General features: G+C 34.3%; 4 protein-coding genes and 1 pseudogene across 5 annotated transcripts; all 5 read left to right on the plus strand.

Annotated features, from left to right (window-relative positions):
• Nucleotides 1-94: 94 nt before the first annotated feature.
• Nucleotides 95-1,215, plus strand: LOC145568231 (non-specific lipid transfer protein GPI-anchored 15-like). Its single transcript, XM_081627664.1, has 3 exons — nt 95-498; nt 658-759; nt 840-1,215. The coding sequence occupies exons 1-3, from the start codon at nt 162-164 to the stop codon at nt 962-964; spliced, it is 564 nt and encodes a 187-aa protein (XP_081483790.1). The 5' UTR covers nt 95-161; the 3' UTR covers nt 965-1,215.
• Nucleotides 1,216-2,081: 866 nt separating this feature from the next.
• On the plus strand, nt 2,082-3,014 carry LOC145568087 (non-specific lipid transfer protein GPI-anchored 15-like). The gene is made up of 2 exons (XM_081627520.1): nt 2,082-2,514; nt 2,893-3,014. Exons 1-2 carry the CDS (start codon nt 2,082-2,084, stop codon nt 3,012-3,014), a joined length of 555 nt encoding a protein of 184 aa, XP_081483646.1.
• Nucleotides 3,015-4,889: 1,875 nt separating this feature from the next.
• On the plus strand, nt 4,890-7,266 carry LOC145568232 (non-specific lipid transfer protein GPI-anchored 15-like). The gene is made up of 3 exons (XM_081627665.1): nt 4,890-5,309; nt 6,563-6,598; nt 6,852-7,266. The coding sequence occupies exons 1-3, from the start codon at nt 4,964-4,966 to the stop codon at nt 6,974-6,976; spliced, it is 507 nt and encodes a 168-aa protein (XP_081483791.1). The 5' UTR covers nt 4,890-4,963; the 3' UTR covers nt 6,977-7,266.
• Nucleotides 7,267-9,021: 1,755 nt separating this feature from the next.
• On the plus strand, nt 9,022-12,860 carry LOC145568233 (F-box/kelch-repeat protein SKIP30 pseudogene; annotated as a pseudogene). Its single transcript, XR_014095790.1, has 2 exons — nt 9,022-9,167; nt 11,437-12,860. The product of XR_014095790.1 is annotated as an F-box/kelch-repeat protein SKIP30 pseudogene (transcript).
• Nucleotides 12,861-13,147: 287 nt separating this feature from the next.
• LOC145568234 (uncharacterized) lies at nt 13,148-17,763 on the plus strand. The gene is made up of 10 exons (XM_081627666.1): nt 13,148-13,489; nt 13,866-14,030; nt 14,365-14,545; nt 14,633-14,689; nt 14,773-14,843; nt 15,645-15,723; nt 15,827-15,886; nt 16,521-16,606; nt 16,743-16,803; nt 17,177-17,763. The coding sequence occupies exons 1-10, from the start codon at nt 13,287-13,289 to the stop codon at nt 17,561-17,563; spliced, it is 1,350 nt and encodes a 449-aa protein (XP_081483792.1). The 5' UTR covers nt 13,148-13,286; the 3' UTR covers nt 17,564-17,763.
• The last annotated feature ends 2,065 nt before the right edge of the window (nt 17,764-19,828 follow it).

The raw sequence follows: 19,828 nt of genomic DNA on the forward strand, positions 1-19,828 counted from the left end.
CCACCCAAACTTAACTGCATTTTGTTGTCCATTTCCAACTATAATCCTATAAAATCTTCCCTCTCTTTCCCAAAACAATCATCCTCATCTAAATTCAACTATTTCTCAATTTCCCTCCTTTAATCACTTCTTTTTTTCTTTCTTTTGTTTTTTCTTGCAAAATGGCTTCAAGAGGATCTAAAGTATGTTTAATGCTCCTAGTTTTAGTAATGGCCTTAACATGGAATGGAGTAAAAGCTCAGTCAGGCGGCAACAGTTGCACAAGTGTGTTACTTAGCATGTCCTCTTGCCTTAACTTCATAACCGGCAACTCCTCTTCCCCTGCATCTTCATGCTGCTCGGCTCTTTCAAACGTCGTCCAATCACAGCCTCAGTGCCTTTGCTCAGCTCTCAGTAGTGGGGCAGCTTCCTCTTTAGGTGTTGCAATCAACCAAACCCGAGCTCTCGGCCTCCCTAATGCTTGCAATGTACAAACTCCACCTGTTAGTCAATGTGGTGGTAAGCTTTTTGTCCATTCAATTATGACTAATAACTTCTTCATAATACTGTATATAACTAAATTTCCCTACATGTACACTTTAAGTAACGGAAGTCTAATACGGACTTGTACACAATCTTATCCTAATATAATAAAATCGCGCTCTTTTTTAAAAACAGGAACAGGAGGACCTTCAGCTTCAGGTGCAGCTCCAGCAGGTTCTCCTGCAGCAGGAAAACCAGATGCAGAACCTGAAGGCCCATCAGCTGATTTTCCCTCAGGTACATACATGACTTCTAAATAGTTTTTACACAAAACCCGAAAAAACAAGAAACTGATGCAAGTTCTTTTATTGCTGCAGGGTCTGGATCCAAGATTGTACCATCAACTGATGAATCAAATGGAAGCACCATTACATCTTCCCTTTATCTGCTGTCTTTTATACTCTCAATTGTGTCCTGTACTTCAGCTTTGGCAATTCTTTGAGCCATTTTGTAGCAACCTTTAGCGATTTTTTTTTTTTTTTTGATTGATTCGAATGAGGTTACAAGCACCAAAAGAGAAGCGAAATTTATGTATGTGATTGTACTATATTTATTAGTTTGTCATGGTTGTAGAGTGATTTTTGGGACCATATTGGCTCCCCTGTGGCCCTGTCATTGAATTTGTTGAGCAGTTTGTGTAATATTGTTTGCTTGATTGAAGTTAATAAAGTTGTACCACACTTTTGAGATTAATTTTAAGGTGTCTCTATCAATCTTTTACCAAAAAAGTGTCTTAATTAGTTTTCATGTTGTCAATTTCAAAGGGAAATCTCCTTTCGGCACTAAAATAGATATTTTTTCGTCAAATTCTGTGATATTTGAATTAAAATATCACAATCATCTCTCAATCTGTGACTATATAAATGTTTTCATCTCAACTAAGGAAAATACGTCCTAGAGCAAATTACAAATTGTTTAATTTAACAAAAATACAACAGCAAACGATTGTGGTTGTCTAGTTGATATATATTAGAATGGAAATGTGGCTGATTATTCAAGGATAAAAAAGAGTACGTATATCAAACAAACAATCTCAACGTTGATTGGTAACATGAGGTTCTTGCCAAAGGAACAATTTTATCGATCTACTGAAGTCTGTAATGTACATGAAACTTATGAGAAATGGATTATAGAAGGCACTTGTGCTAAACATATCAACTTTGAAATATAGCAGACTATTACTTGATTAACTGATAAGAAAGTAGTTGGATTCAAGTTGGTTACAGAACTTTACTTTAGAATTTTTCATCAACAATATGAATTATAGGATATACAGCTTTGATGACCATTTTTAGTACCCCAAATGAAAGGAAAATTAGCAATTTATGATTAAACACTAGACAAACTAGACCTGGCATATTAACTAAACTTGAACCTAGTTAATTCACTTACATGCCTAAATTAGACATTAGTTTTGACCTTTTTTTTTTATGTTAACCACTTCCCTATAAAACTCATCCTCGTTACTTTCCTCATGAACATTTTCAAGGGGAAAAAATATAAGCAAGAAAAGTGCTTAGACATTCAGTTTTTGTTATTGTAACACGTACAAGATAAGAATGGCCTCACTAGTCGCGCTGGTGCTAGTCATGACCATGTTGTCGGGTGTAACCCTGGGTGACGATGATTTAGCACTAGCGTGCAAAGATGCACTAGTAAGCTTATCGCCGTGTCTTGAATTCATCACAGGAGGCTCTTCCACACCGACCTCTTCGTGCTGCTTGCAACTACATGCTATTGTTGAATCACAACCATGGTGTCTTTGTGTTGGCCTCAAGGGCAATGGCTCTGAAATTGGAGTACCCATGAATGACACCAGGGCTGAATCCCTCCCTAGAGTCTGTCACGTTAAAACTCAACCTGTTAGCGAATGCAATAAACTTCCTGCAGGACTCTCCCTATCTGATTTGCCTTCTAATGCTTCGACACCAAAGGGTTCGGCCAATCCTAACAATACAACATTGCCAAAACTCCCTACCATTCCTTCAGCCGGTACGTATATTAGAGCAATTGGTATATAACTTAGCGTAGTTGGTTAGGAATTTACCTTATAACCTTGAGACCACAAGGTCTCTATTGTAGCCTGTTGTAGGTATTTGAAGGTGAGAATCCTTGCCCTTTCCTAGAAACCGTTAGGGCCAAAGACTGGTTAGAGATCTTTTCTTCTTACTTTTTTTTTTTTTTTCTAAGAAAATAATTAGACAAATTTATTATTGATAATCATGCTCCGCCAAAGTCTTTTGGAAAACGAGTTCATACTAATTAACTTCAAACTCTTACCTTAACAAAGAATATGTGCATTTTGACATATTTTAATCCTATAAATAAAAAAATTCACTAGCTATTAATTGGAAAATTTATATTATGCAGGAACAGGACTGAAATCGGATTCTAAGAACACATCTAATGGGAGCATGATCGAATTTCCGATTTATTTTACCCTCTCCCTTCTTTTCATCACTTCGACTGTTTATGCTAGTATTGAAATTTAAGTTAAAAACGTGCTTAAATTTTGAAAATTTTCAGTTTAGATCAGCTTGTTCGTGTATTGCTCTGATCACTTTTATTTATAAAAAGCCATATGAATTCAACATATTTCGGACTTTCCATGGATTTCCTTACATTCTAAATTGTTTACCCTCCCACAACTACACGTTGGGGAAGTGGCCAATTAGCCCTAAGCCATTATCCCACTAAAAAATGTAACATGTACAATGAAGTTTTGTAAACAATCCAGAAGTCAAAATTTGATGGAGAGCTGGCTCATGTGGCACACATATTTTTCGTTAAGAGTGTCTCATAAATCATAATATTCGGAGTCTTGATATTCGAAATCTTGTTATATACGTAGAATTCTTTTGAATATCAAATTTTAATCAGTTATTTCTAATATAAGATAATAAAAAAAAAAAAAAATATTATTGTAGTCGCTATAAAATATATCATACATTAGTAAGCATGATGTGAAAATTAAAGACATTCAAGAAATCTACGACTCTTTTCTTCAATTATGTTTCTTATGTACTCGTAATTTTCATTGATGAAATGGTGAATGGTGAATGTTGAATTTTGAATAGGTTTAAATTAAAGGGAAGTCCATAACCTCACGTTAGTTTTGTTGACTCTCCAGAGATGTACATATGTTTGGTATGGTCGTATAAAATCGAACTCCATTTGATGAGTTTACCAGCAGCCCCATTTTACTTATAAATTATGATATATGGTTTCATATAAAACTAATGGTGTAACTAGCAAGAATTTTAGGAATATATGAGTAGTCAACCCCATAGAATTGTTATTAAAATCACTGTAGAAAAGTATATTATGCCTTATGAGACACTCCTAACGAAAAATTGATAAAAACAAGTACGTAATATTTTGTAGTACTCCGAATATACTACCTCTAATACGTAACGTAACTAAAATTTTCTACTCCATCTATTTCATAATAATCGCAATAATACTTTGATTAATATACATGTTAATGCATTATTTTGATCACTAATATTTGTAAATGCATATTATTAAGAAGTACTTCGTATAAAAGGTTAACGTGATAAATATGTACATAAAGATTAATCCAAAAACATTTTATAATATTATTTTTATATATTAATAAAAAAAAAAGTGTTGTCAAAATAAGTATATAAATAGTGTAAAAGTTAAATTATTACGAAGTAGAGGGAGTAGCACTTTACATTTTGGTAATAATTTAAATTTTCTTAATGCTTTCTTTTTTCTTTTTTTTTAATTATTATTATTATTTAAGAATTCTTAGTGCTTTGCTTTATGCTATTATATTTACACTTTTTCACTTTCTTAATTTATTCACTTTTTAGGCTTCTTTTACTCCTACCAATTTTTTTATAAACTCTTACTTTAACCACACAATTTATAATTATATCCAATTCAACTACCACATAAACAATAGATCTCATATTTTCTAAATCACCTTGCAAACAGTAACATCATTTTGGAAAAAGATGTGTTATTAACTTATTATAGTACTTGGTATTAAATTGCATGGAAAGATGGAAGAAACTCACTCGAAATACTTATAATCAGTTGCTTTGGTCGTAACTCGTAAGGCATCATTCGATCTAAGTCATCTTATATTCTAGAGACAAACAAGAAAGACACGTAATTGAAGCTTAATTTTGAATAATCAAACAAAAGCAACGAAAAACAACATAAAAATAATAATAGTCCAACCTTTAACAAAGGCATCTTCAATTTAATTCGGCATAGTAGGAAAAAAGTTGTTCACCTATTACAAACCACTTTACTTGTTCCTTTCCTTCTAAGCTTCCTCTTTAAATACCCACATAATATAATTCATTTACAATACAATCATATTATATACAATTATACATCTCCAAAAATACACATACCCTTGGAAAAATATATATCTATCGAATAATTTTCCAAGATAAAATTAATTATGGTGTCACCAAAATATGTGATGGTTCTAGTACTAGCAATTAGCTCAATGTGGGCTATGTCAATGGCTCAACCTAGCTCGTCAGGGCTTAGTTTTGCTTGCACAAATGTGTTGGTCACGTTGTCACCTTGCTTAAATTACATCACCGGGAACTCGTCGACGCCCTCATCAAGCTGCTGCAGCCAGCTAGGTAGCGTTGTTAAGTCCTCACCAGAATGCTTGTGCGAGGTTCTTAACGGTGGAGCCTCGGGTTTGGCTGCTGGTTTGAACATTAACCAAACTCAAGCTTCGACTCTTCCTAATGCTTGCAATGTTCAGACTCCTCCTCTTAGCCGTTGTAATAAAGGTAAGTTTACCATATGATTTTTTTTTTTTTTTTCCTTTTTTGTGTTTTCTCCTATTTAATTTATAAATTCTATCATATAATTCATCATGAAGTAATCGTTTATTAACACTATAATTAACAAGATCGAAATATCAATGTCAATATGAGATGATGGTTCATATTCGTGTACTGTTTTGTTTCTTGTTTGGTTTGTGTTTAATTTGTTTATTTGCATATGGGTTTTAGAAGTTTCCTTGCTATTATTTCATGAGTTAATACAAAATATAGGTTTGATTAATCAGTCAATAGTTGAGATATTAACTTTTTAGAAATTGAACCTATTTTGTAAGATAAATTTATTTCTCAAATTACAATAATTCAAACTTTGTACGAGTTTTTTTTATATATATTTTGGGTCACGGGTTGTCACAGGTAATATATACTTTCCCTTTATTTCCATGATTTTCATTAAATAAATTTAACTGTTACTCTGTTAGTATAATGAACTTTCAAAAAAAAGTAAAAATTTAAGTTTATATGTAAGATACACAGTTAAACATTTTAACAAAATTATACTCCCTCCTTTTCTACATGATAGTCTCATATGGAATCAAATCACATAAAATAAGAACAGAATAATATTTGAAATCTAGCATTAAAGTATAAAAACAGTTCATAATTAGTTTGCCTTATTTAAATATTTTTTTGGAAAGCATAAAATGTTAGAGGACCAACTCAACCAAAAGCTTAAACCTGTTGCGAATTAATTCCACTTTAAAGGAGGGGTGGATGAGATTCGAACCTGTGACCTTTGCGTCACGCTGGCTCTTGATACCATGTTAGAGGACCAACTCAACCAAAAGCTTAAACTGATGGTTGAGGCCCAAGAATATATTTTATACTCTATCATCAAACATACTTGCATAATTCAAGGGAGAATTTTCCTTATTTAGATCGAGCTATATCATCAATCAACAATCAATTAATTTAACCAATTAGAACTTATGTATAAAATAGGAAATGAAAACTAAATTAAAAATGGAATATATTCAATAAGAGTAGATGTTTTTAAAACGCCTAAAATAGTATATGGAACACATTATGAAACGAAAGGAATAATAATAAGTTTTTCTTATTTGTAAATCATAAAAAATTAGTTTAGGCAGAGTAGTAGTTAAAAAAACTCCAAACATATTAACCGAAAAAAACGAAAAAAGTATGTCCTTAATTTCAGTTTATCAAATTCTAATACTTCTTGTGTGGTATTTTTACAGCCGCTTCTCCAGCAGGATCTCCATTAGGAAGTCCAGGTTTGTACCTAACTTTAACAATCACTTATTGAATACTCATTTTAAGGAATTTTAGACATTCTTCTTCAAACTTTAAAAAGAATTTACTAACTTTCCCTTAAAAATTCGCATACACCCATGATCATATCAAGGGGAACTAAAATAACATCCCATTGTCATTTTAAACAAACTAAAATTATCCTGTGCATTAACACGAGCACAAGTATTTCATTCGCACAAATACTAAGTTATACATACGTATGTAAAATTGCAGGAAGTGGATCTAAAACATCACCAACAGATGGTGATTCTTCAGACGCAACAATGTCAAAGTTACCGACTATTCCTGCTTTATTTGCGGTGTTATACGTCGTCGTTTCACACGCTTTAGCCTTTTAGATACGTTCAAATTATTTGGTCTTGTTTTGGACTGTCTTATTCACTCTTCTTGTTTCCATGTGCGATTTTTAATTTGTTGTACGGTTGTACTACCACCACACCCATTTTGTAATACGAGTACATCTTTTTGAATTTCTTTTTATTTTTTTATTTTTTGGAATTGAGTAATTTGATTTGTATTATTATTATTATTATGATTATTGTGATTTGAGGTGTATACTTTTTTTATTAACAGATTATTATTTCCATCATTATATTGCAATAAAAGAGGTGGTGTTGTTATGATTTGACATTATTTGTTTTTTTGACTTCTCTATTCAAAGCCTTACAAATATGATCTTCCAATAGAAGCTTCTCATCAAAAGGACATAAACCATAAAGAATTTTGGAAATCATTGTCGAGATTACAAGGTTGAGTAATTTCTAAGTAATTTGTTTGACTAGTCAAGCTTTATTGGGACATAATTAAAAAGAGGATAAGTTTAATTTGAAATATATGAGAATCAAACTCCAAAATCAAAGTTTGTTTTTGAAGCAAGATCTTAAAATACAATAATATTGTTGGCATGAGATTATTGAATGATTAGGTTCAATTAAGCTAATAATTTTTTAAAATAATATCGTACTATCCATTATAATAATAAATTAAGCGAAAATCAGAGAGGTACATCAATATGTTTTTTAAATACTCCATCCAATATAACGTTGATGGTTACTTTAAGGCGAAAGGATCATGACATTATTACTCTTTAGAGTTAAAAAAAAAAAGTTACATAAGACAGTTTTTCGTAAATAATACTTGTAGAAGCTGTCAAATTTCCATGATCGTGCCCTTTTTTAAACATAATTGAAGATTATTTATCGTCCACATCAAAAGGTTAAATTTCTCTTGTATTGGTTCGAGGTAAGATCGCTAATTGAAACAATAGCTTTTCTTTGAAATAAACTGCTAACTATTCGGCGGTTTTGTCGAGGATAAAATGTTAAGTTAACAGTTTTGTCCAAGGCAAAATTGATAGCCAAATGAAAATGAGCATTTTCATTACTATATAAGTGCTAATTTGTTTAACTATTAATTGCTACATCAAAATTTCAATTGGCAGTTTACTTTTGTTAATCGTTAATTGAAAATAGTAGTCCTTAGAACAACAACTAACTCAATGACCTTTTTTTTTTCAAGGTGATACAAATAATGCAATTGGTGATAGTCTTTTTTGTTACTAATATACCGCTAATTATTGAATAAGCGATATATTTAACTACAAAACTTTACTTCATTTGGCAACTTACCCTAGTTATTAATCGCTAATTTGGTTCTTAGCTTGTTCGGTCCAATAAGCTAAAAGCTCATTTTGGCTATGCTAAATTATCAAGCTCATAAAAGTAAAAAAATTCATTACTATGTTTTTGGACATATCAGTTTTACAAATAAAACGTTCAAACCACTCACACGTGTTGATGGATCTTTAATTTTGTTGTGCACACTACAATAAAGAGCGATCCTTGAGCCCATCCTCAATATTCCTAACTTGCATTCCTTTATAGAAGTCGAGGTTGCATGTTCATGAAGACTAGATTGACACCAATTGTCAAATTCCAAACAAAGAGGATCCAACCTTAAATGCATATTCCAAGCATTTTAAAATTGATTCCTTATAAGGAGGGCTTTGACAAAAAATTAACCAAACCCAACTCTCTTGGGCACCCATCAATCAAAAATCAACAATGAATATTTAAAGCTCACACCTTCAGCCATGGACAAAAAATGACCTGTAAATAGTACTTCTGTCCCTTTTTTTTTAGCGTCATATGATTAATAAAGCTCTCACATAAAGTGAGCTTATGGTACAAAATAAAGGGAATAAAGGGAGTAATTATTTTGTACATTCCGCATAAGTTATTATTTCGTGCATATGCATCATGCGTGGACGCGTGGTAAAAAAAATGAACCATATCGAATATACACTCCTATAGTCCTATCAAAAACCGATTAATAAGACAAGTATTACAATTATTTAGAATGAAAAGATACGGTGTACAAAATTTATACGGCTTAATCTCATAAACGGATGAACGTAGATCTGTCCTCCTCCCGCTCTCTATTTCTCTCAGTTTTCCATTGAAGCGCACTTGACGTTCTCAATTTAGGCGATTTCTCAAATTTCTATCCTCCATTGAAGCACCTTTCAAGGTAAGATGTTGTTTCATTTTGTAATTATCGAATATCAATTTCACAATCTAGGGTTTATCGTTAATCCTGTTGTCATTATAATCAATTTAGGGTTCATTTAAAGTCGATTATTGAACTATTGATTATAATTACTAAGGTTATAAAAAATCATAACGAGCGATTTTGTTGCTAGAGATGAAAATTATGTGTTTTTTCGAGCCTGATTATATAATTGAATCAAATTTGCCTGTAATGTTTGAATGGAACTATGAAATTGGAGCTTTTCTATCTAAAATTATGTGATTTTGTCAAGCCTTATTTGATTTGTTTATCAAATTTGCCTTTAATGTTAGGATGTAACTATGAAATTGGACCTTTTCTACCTAAAGTTATGTGATTTTTGGAGCCTAATTTGATAATTGAATCAAATTGGTTGCTATTTTGCCAATGTGTTGCAGAATCCTTTAATGTTAGAAGGGAACTATGAAATTGGACCTTTTCTCCCTGCCCCAAGGCGGTGGCCGCCCCTCCTGCCCTGACTCAGGGAAGGGCCTGATGATTTATAATCTAACAAGGCATATGAAAAGTGCTCGGACCATTCGATCCTCACTAACCATATTGGGTTTATTTCTAACGCAAACTCCTAATGTCTAACCCACTTAACATCTTTTCCTATTCCACATTTTCACCACCAACACCCCCCAACCCCACCTTATAGTGTATCTCTCAAACCATCTTTTATTGGGATCTCTTGATAGTCTTTCCATCGTTGTCCATATTCCTGTGATGTGACCTGTAGTAGGTTTGTCCCAATCCTAAAATGTTGTTGAATACATGGATGGCCTGAAAGCTGAAATTGAGTCGATTTATCTTTGAATTTAGGGTGTTTTGGCTTGATTGTAAGAAGATATACTACATCCGTTTCTTATTATTTGCAATAAAAGAATATTTTATGTCTCACGAATAATTCCCCTTTGTTGCAAATAATAAGAAACGGAGATAGTATTTATTATTCTCTAGGCATGAGTCTAGCAGCTATTGGGATTGGAGGCAGCACCAAGATGTTGGACGCTTAAGTCTTGAGTCATCAGCGGTGGTTATGCGTTCTATGTTAGTAATGGTCGATAATTGATTAGGGTAGTGCTGTAGTGGTATTGTTACCGGTTTCTTTTCTCCTTTTCTGTACTGACACATGCAATGAGCTTCTGAAGCTGATTTCTACTAGATCTGCAGGTTCATAATGCATTAGATTGTCTTTGCAGTCAAGTAGGTCCATGAGGAGATAGGTAATACAGCATGAGGGTGATGGGTTTTGGATTTAATAACAGTGTTTTGGTAGCGTTGGATGAACAGTTGACATTTGTTTATTGCTCTTCCCGCCAGAACAGAGTTACCTAATGTGGGAGTATTGGATTCAATACGATATCTAATTCGCTATCTAACTTCTTAAACTAAAATTTACACCTTTTGTTTTATAATATGTGGTGCGTGGGAGTGTAAGTGTGTAACTAATTAGTAACATTGGGCCAGAAGAGGGGGTAAGTGGAGCTTTGGTAAAAAGCAGGGAAGTTGATGGATTCTATCAAAATGGGGGCTCGATGTTGTTTGGGCATAAAGAATGTGGAGTTGCACAGCAGAGCCTCTCCAACCAAATCTCTCTCTTTTTTTTTTCTTTTTTTTTTTTTTTTTTTTTTTACTTATCTACAGATGACAGATGACATGTGTTTATTGCTCTTCCCTCTGATTTCAGAAAACTTGTATACTTTGCATATTTTTCACATGCTATTTCTTTCTTTTCTTAGAATTTAAAGCCTTTGGACTAGTGGAGATTGGAATAACCCATGTGACTTTACCTTCAACATTCCTTGTTTATCCCGTGTGGGTTGTTCACATATATAATAAAACCCGTTAGTCTTGATGAAATCCATGTAACCTATACAGTAAATCCTTCCCACTTTTAGTTGTTAGTTATTGCTGTAGTCGTCTTGTAAAGGTTTGTTTGTTTAATGTTTATTAGTGTTCCTTTCAAGTGGTATATGTCTTATAACCAACTGTTGCATTTCCCATTAGTGGTGTGATTTGTGATGATCATATAATGAAATGCTGATTTACTGGTTGATAATAATTAATAAATGGTGGTTTTACGTGAATATTGTTGCTAAATTATTGCTATTTTCCCCTTGATAGAATATATGAGATTCAGAATAATTTCATTGCCTTTCTCTTAATATGTGCTCTAAATTATTCTGACCAGCATAAATGATGTGTGGGTACAATAAATCTATTTCAGGTTGTATTAAAGGTCTACTCAGGGTTTCAACCAACATCAATTGTCTTCACATGTAACGGATGTGATTCTATTTTATCATGTCTGTGCTGATTGAAGGTCTCCCTGATGCTGTTGCCCTTAGGTGCCTTGCTCATGTTCCTTTTAACCTTCACCCTAAGTTAGAACTTGTAAGTCGTACTTGGAGAGATGCTCTTCGCAGCCGTGAGCTTTATAAGGCCAGGGAAGAGGTAGGTTCAACAGAGGAGTTTCTGTGTGTATGTGCTTTTGATCCCGATAATCTGTGGCAGCTTTATGATCCCCTCCACGACATTTGGATCACACTCCCTGTTTTCCCATCAAAAATTATGCATCTTGCTCACTTTGGGGCTGTCTCAACTGGTGGGAAGCTATTTGTGCTTGGTGGTGGGAGTGAAGCTGTTGACCCATCAACTGGTGATCAGGATGGGAGCTTCGCAACCAATGAAGTATGGTCTTATGATCCTGTCATGAGGAGGTGGGCCCAGTGTGCTCCCATGCTGGTGCCTCGTGCAATGTTTGCGTGCTGTGTCTTGGATGGAAAGATCATTGTTGCTGGCGGTTTCACTATCTGCCGAAAATCAATTGCTCAGGCTGAAGTTTATGATCCTGAAAAGGATACATGGGTTTCGATTCCCGATCTTCCTTACACTCATAACTCAGCATGCTCCGGAATGGTCATTGGGGGCAAAATGCATGTTGTGCACAAGGGGCTGTCAATGGTTCAGGTCCTTGAGAGGCCTTCCGACGGCTGGATGGTAGAAGACTATGGTTGGCTTCAGGGTCCAATGGCTGTAGTTAATGGAGTTCTTTACGTCATGAGCCATGGCCTTATTTGTAAGCAGGAAAGCGATAACAGAAAGGTCATCGTTTCAGCATCGGAGGTAAGAAAGAGAATTGGGTCTGCAATGATTGGATTAGATGGAGACATATATGTAGTTGGAGGTGTGATCGGTCCTGATCAATGCAATCGAGACATCAAGCCGACCTCTGATGTTGATGTTCTGACTGTAGGGAGTGAAAGACCAAATTGGCGCCGAGTTGCTCCTATGTCCAGGTGCCGTGGAACCATTCTTGGATGTACACAATTGAGAATCTAAAGATCTTTTCAAGGATGTTGTGCTCTGTTGTAAGAATGGTGCCCCTGTTTTGAAGTTTGGCACCATGAGTGCAAGGGAACATTTGTTATTCTCTAATATCTATTCCCCTTGACTTATGTCGTAACTGGTTTCTTATCGCCTGATCATGAAATGCTTGAAGTTTATACAGGCAACAGATCAATGTGGAATGTAAACTTGTAAAGTTTCTTTAAGATTTGGCCAATTCTTAGAGCAATTTAACAATTACAATTTGTTTAACCCCTTTGGGTGCTGAATACCATGGAATGAAGATTGATCATTACTTTCTAAGTTAGTTTTTTATTTGTGTGTGTATTTTTTACTACATTATTTTATTTTTTGGCGGTCATCAATAATTAAGGTCAAAAAACTTTGTATTGCCGAGGTATGTTAAAATAAATCATCAAGAATAATTTAAGATGGTTACTTGGTGTATGTCAGCTAGCGGCACATTAAAATTGCTGTAATAAATTAACGAGAGTTTGATGAAAAATTCAAGAGTAAACATTATTTTTTCTGTGTGACTAGCCGTCAGCCCAAGTGGTTAACAGAAGATGAATCTGACTACAAAAGAAGCCCAACACAGTCACAAATTCACAACTCACAAACACACGACTAATTTTGACTCCTGTCCTGTTACTCTGAATAATTTGCTAAACCCTGCAAAACCCTAAAAACTAAGGAACCAAATTTGGGGAAATTGGAGTAATATCAGCAATGGAGGAAGCTCAGATGAAGGAGGAATTCAAGACTGAAACAAACGAAACCCAGATGGAGGAGAAGGAAACCGAAGATACCCAATTAGAGGAAAAGGATTCCTACTTACAAACTGAGGTTGCTCCTGCTCTTATTGCTCTTCACCCCTTCGATCAATCCGTTGCAGTAACTGTTGGGTCGGAGCTCCGAATTTTCAATCTTGTGTAAGCCAATTTTCCTTCAATTTCTACTTTATTATGATGGTTAATTACTCCTATTAATGTCATTGCTTTATGTTGATTTGGTTCGAAAAAAGTTCTGAAATTTTGGTTTTATTGGGTTGGGTGCTCAATTTCTGAAATTAGGTTGATGGGATTTCTCATTTAATGTATGCTTTTGATGTGAGGAAGTTTAATTGACTTGAATATTCAAAAGGGTGTGCTATTATGATTTTTTTTTTTCTTTGGAATGATTAGTTTTTAGTGATCAAGTGGTTTTAGTGAATGATTGTGTTATATGGAATATAAAGTTGAACTTGGTGGTTATTTGTGCACTAGTAATGCTTGAAGGTTGAATCCTGAGTTTTTATCACATTTGCAGCAAAAATTGTGCAGTCTCTTTGGCAGATGAATCCAAGGAGATGCTACATAGAGATTCTATTAGAGCTGTACGTTTTAGTGACTCGGGAAAGCTGTTGGTATCTGCCGGTGATGACAAGCTTGTTAAGATATGGAGCGCGGAATCCTGGCAATGCCTTTGTACTGTGTAAGTTTTCCTAATTTGTGGAGGGTCTTGGTTGTGGGAATATTTTTACCATATAATGAGTTTGCTTATATTGTCAAACGCCAGGAACATATTATGATTAGTAGAACTTATTTTATGTTATTGAGGTCTTTAGCCTTTCACGGTTATACCCTGCCAATCTTAATTAGGATGCCTATTCTGTGACTACTAAACTTGAAGCTAGTTGGCTAACCTGTTTTCTGGATAGCATGTATCTTGTTTAAAATTAAGGTCTTCGTCTGTTGTTGCAGTGATTGCATTTTCTTAGACTTTCTTTTTTCACCTTATGATGTATTCTAGATTGTTTACGGAACAGAAATTCGGAGAAAAGAGTAAGCGCAGTTGCTATTAGCAAAGATGAGCAATATGTCTGTTTTGCGGACAAATTCGGAGTTGTTTGGATTGTAGATCTTGTAGGGCTTGCTGAAAATCAGCCCATCCCTGAAAAGAAGGCTGTGGCAATTTTTGGCCACTACTGTAGCATCATTACTAGTCTGGTATGTAAATCAGTAGCGTTCAATGCCCACCACTTTACCTCTTATATATGCATGTTCATATCTTGAAGCTCTTGTTGTACCTTGCAGGAATTCTCGCCTGATGGATGTTTCATAGTCAGTGCTGACCGTGACTTCAAAATTCGTGTAACCTTTTGTCCTTTTCTCTGAATGAGTATTCAGGCCGTAATCTCTTGAACTTGCTTTATTGAATAAATTTCTCATCACAGGTTAGTGTGTTCCCCAAAAATCCCTTGAAAGGAGTCCATGAGATTCAGAGCTTCTGTCTTGGTCATTCAGAGTGAGTCTATCTTTCTATCCTCATTCTTGCTTATTTTTTTATCGGAGTGGATAATGATAAGATTATGCCTTTTGTCTTAGATGCATGCCTTGATACTTAGGCCCTGTTCACTTTACCTTAAAAAAAATAATATTAAGTAAAAATAATTTCAATTCAATAAAAATAAGTTCAGGTCAGTAAAATTAATTTCAGTTTAGTAAAAATAATTTCAGTTCAGTAAAAATAATTTCAATTCAGTAAAATTCAGTTTTCTTAAACAAGAATTATAATAGAAAATAAGTAAAAATAATTTCAGTTCAGCAAATATAATTTCAGTTCAGTAAAATTAATTTAAGTTCAACAAAAATATTTTAAGTTCAGCAAATATAATTTTGTTTCAGTAAAAATAATTTCAGTTCAGCAAAAATAAGGTGAAGTGAACGGGGTCTTAATGTGAATGTACAATCATTTCTAAGAAGGTGAAAAGGTTTTCACAAATTCTACATTTCTGCTTGGAATTTGCTTAAAATATCTAATCCATCTGACATATCCAAATTCATGAATTCTTGATAGCTTTTCACTATTTGAAGTTGAATCAGATTGTTAGAATCACATACTTCATTTGGACTTCTAATTTTCTCCATTCCCTCAAACAAACTTATGCAACAGATAATAAGTATTTCCACATAGCATTTTGAGCAAATTGTGCTCCTATCTTTCCTAGTCCTTAATTAGTTGAGTTAGGCCACGATGGTATGTTGCCCATCTGGAGTTTGGACTTATATTCAGCCCGAGCGTTCAATTTTGTTTATCTTTTTCCAGGTTTGTGTCATGCCTCACTTTTGTGTACAACTCAGATTTCCCACAGGGCTTTCTCGTGTCAGGAAGTGGTGATTCAACTGTGAGTGAGATCTTTTTTTTTTTTTTTTTTTTTTTTTTTTTTTTTTTTTTTTTGCTTCTGTGGAAGAGGGCCAGTTTATATTGGATTCTGATTTATCTTTCAGGTTTGCATGTGGGATGTTACATCTGGGTCACTTCTTTGCACAAGTGATGTTGGAAGAGAGGTATGTCATTATGCACAAGGAATAAAATTTTAGCCTGCATTTCCGCTCAACTCCTACTCTTGAATTATCATTGTATGAACTAAAAGAAAACTGGACCTGTCTACCTATGGTAAATCAATAAGCTGATTACGTCAATTGAGTAGAAATTTGTCAACTTTGAAGTATCAAGTAGGCAGGTTAGTGTTGAGCTAACTAGAGTCTAGATATGCCGCACATCAAGTCGTTGAGGTTCAACAGTGCCATTTCGATTCATTAGTTTTTCTTGGTTGTTAAGGGTTATATGTGACGAAAATTAAATTACTGCAGTCATTTTGGCCTGCTACTAGGATTGAGAAAGGCTGTTCAGTCAAAGGCTTGGAATTTACTTGCCTCTTGTGCAACGACTTTTGCTACAAAAGTGATTTTTTGTTAATTGGAGTCTAATTGTAATAAATTTGAGTTTTGTGGAATTTTTACAGTTTATTTTTGGTCCGTTTGAAGTACTATAGCTATTATTAATGATCTCAATCTAAAGCTAATTAGGTGGATAATGCATACTGCCTCGTACAAATTATTTTGCTTTTTAGATATTCTCTGTATTTATTGTCGATGTTAATTCGTCAAAGCCTCACGCATGTTGCTCTGGTTAATGAAGGCAAATTTATCAGAGAAAAGCCATCCTGCTGTTACTGATCTATATGCCACTGCTGATGGGTCATTAGTTGCAGTCGCAATTCAGAGGCAAGCTCTTGAAACTCCTTTGTCTTTTGATTTGCTCTTGTCAATGTTCTGATATTAGGCTTGTTCTTTAGATATATAATTAAATTCTTGTCTTAGTGACACATTTTCTCATATGATTTCTTCTTTTGTATTTCAGCTTGCAAGGGATATTATTATTGAGCTGTGACCTCTCAGCCAAAAGGCTTTCCACGCTCAAGGTAGGTTCGTATTAAATTTAGTGAGATATTAATTTTCTTGGAACAGGAAAACGGTTGTAAACTATTGGGCTGTCCCTGTTGTCCAACCCTTGACCCGCCTTACCCCATTAGATGGTCACTGGTCCCTCTAGCTAGTCATGTAGTAGTCTGAGTACTTTATTGCCAGGAATCTCAAGATCAAATGTGTAAGCACCTTTGCATCCAATTTTTGTCCTCTAATCTTCAATTGAGCTGAGTCTTTGCATCTATGCCTCAAGAACCCTTGCTGATACTGGACTAGTTCTATTGCCGGCATTTTGTTCACCATGTGACAGTATTGTAAAGATTTATTAGCAAAAGAAGTTTCAGAGGGATTAACCTACACTATCTGCAGGTGGTTCCAGTACCTGGAGAAACATTCATCCCAACGAGACTTGGGAAGACATTGTCAGGAAACTTGTTATGGATGGTTACTGGTGCCTCTAATTTACCTGGTTCAAAAGAGTCATCCTTTGCACGCATCAGAGCTGTGTCGTGTTTTAAGAAAAAGTCTAATGATTCAGATCTTGAGTCTAGAGTTTTGGAAGATACAGAGGTACCTGGAGGAGATCTATTGCTAGAGAAGTTGCAGGGAAGTGTGTCTGTAGAAAGTACGGTTTTCTCTGCTGCTGCTGATGCCCTAAATGCTGCAATGAGCAGTTTATTAAGAAAAAAGCAGTATTCTGATGAGAAACGCGAATTCAGAAAGAAGACTAGAAATGATAAGAAATTTAAACAATGAAATAAATGATTATTAGCTCTCTCTTCATTTATTTTTATTGAAGTTATTTACACATGGTTCGGAGCTTGAGGCTTCTCACATGTAATACTAAGGTAGGATGTGTTTGTTGCCATGCCATTTGTTGTATCACTTCCATTCCTCGCGAAAAAGAATTTTGTAATTTATTAGATATCTCTTATTCATTTTGTTTATCCAGCTACATTGTATACTTACATTAAGCTTCTATTTCAATGTCGAAGGATGAGTTTTGATTGGATGGGTGATTCGGTCCTGCTACTGCAGAGGCTTCAATCCTAGGGATGTCAGTGGGGCGGGTCAAGTAGGAGACCCGCCCCATCCCCGCCCCACTATATGGGTGATTCGGTCCTGCTACTGCAGAGGCTTCATTCGGTCATTCCAACCTCTTCGTATGGACTAATAACCACTTAAATTCATTACTCATGCTTTTGAAATATGTTTTTCATACATCCAACTAATCATGGCTTCAGAAAGTACGAAAATTATGCATGTATAGTACAAAATATATGCACATTTAATTCAAAAATTATGCACATTTGTTTTTTACTGGCGCAAAATGCACATTCATCACAAAAATTATGCAGATTTAGTATAAATATTATGCTCATTTAAATCAAAATTTATGCACATTCGTTTTTTCTTTTATTTTTCTCATCACCGAAACAATCTCTTTCTCTCTCCTCCATTAAAGCTTATTTCTAAGTTCTAATTTTAGAGGTAATAAGAAAGTAAATGTAGTTATGAGCAAATTGCAAACCCAGTAATAATGATCGGATTTCTAAGTTTCACTACTTGGATTGTATTAAAATGTGCATCGTTAGTAAAGAGGTTTGATGACTTCTGTTAAATATGCACATTTGTAAATTATGCACATTTTTTACATAAAAAATGCACATGTAGCTTAAAAGTTATGCAAATTTAATCTTACTCTTGGATATAATTCCCTATATTTTTCTTTGTATTGTCCACGACTTATATATTTATAATAGTCATGAAGACCCTTTTGATATTTTTGATATATGAGAGAAAAAAAAAATGGGAGAAGAGATGATGATCAGGGAGGAGAAAAAGGGAGAGGTACAAGGAGGAGAGAGAGAGACAGAGAGAAATGGGGGTTTTTTTTTTTAACTTAGAGAAAAAAAAATAATGGTGAAGAGTGATGATCAGGGATGAAAGATCTTTCAAAAGAAGAAAATCAGGGAGGAAAGAGATGGAGGGGAATCAAAGGAAAAAAGAAAAATGGAAAAAAGTATTATTTATAATTTTGCCATTAATGAAGCTTAAAATAAAAGTCTTTAGATCAGTTTATTTGGATGGTTCAGATCACTTCTCATCCTTCTCATTATAAGGCCCTTCTCATTTGACCCTATATATATATATATATTAGAGTTGTTCATGGGCGGGACGGCCCGCTAAGCCCGCCCAACCCGGCCCGCAAAAAGGGCGGGCTTGGACAACGTTTTTGAAAAAAATTGGATATTTGGGCGGGCTAGGCCCGGCCCGTTAACATAAATGGGCGGGTATGGACAAGAAATATGTATCGCGGGCTAGCCCGCCCGGCCCGTTTATTAATATATAATAATAATAATAATAATAATAATAATAATAGCATTCTTATTTTAATAATTTTATTTAGTTAGTTAGTTATGACATACTTTGTGTATTTTTGAAAATAAATACAAAGAGACTATATTGAACTATAAGCTTTTATTAGTTACAATTATTCATTTTAATTTTATATTTTATCATTAACACTTATTAAATAAGTTTTATCATACATATATTTATAACATATGTCATAATTTCAACCTTTTTTTTAATTTCTATTACCATTTGTGAACAAAAAATTATAAGACAACTATACCAAAATAATTTTAGCACAAGTAAATAATAAAAAGATTAGTTAGTGTTATAAAAAATAAAATAAAAATTAAGGCCCGTTAGCCCGCGGGCAAGCCCGGCCCGTTTAACAAGCGGGCATGGACAAAGTATCAAGCCCGCATAAAAGGGTTCGGGTTTGATACATAAAGCCCGTTGGACAAAAAAATAAGCATAGGCCCGGCCCGCTACCCGTCCAAGCCCGCAAATGATCACCTCTAATATATATATATAACATTTCATTTTTAAAATAAAAAGGAAAAAGGAAACATTATAAAGATACATAATCCTTTGGAACTTAGATTAATTATGCATAGCAATGTATGGGGTGATTCACTGATACTAGGTCTGAGGATGGGCTCTCAGCTA

This window comes from Chenopodium album, chromosome 11, assembly GCF_948465745.1.
Source record: "Chenopodium album chromosome 11, dcCheAlbu1.1, whole genome shotgun sequence".
In the NCBI taxonomy this organism is placed as follows: Eukaryota; Viridiplantae; Streptophyta; class Magnoliopsida; order Caryophyllales; family Amaranthaceae; genus Chenopodium; species Chenopodium album.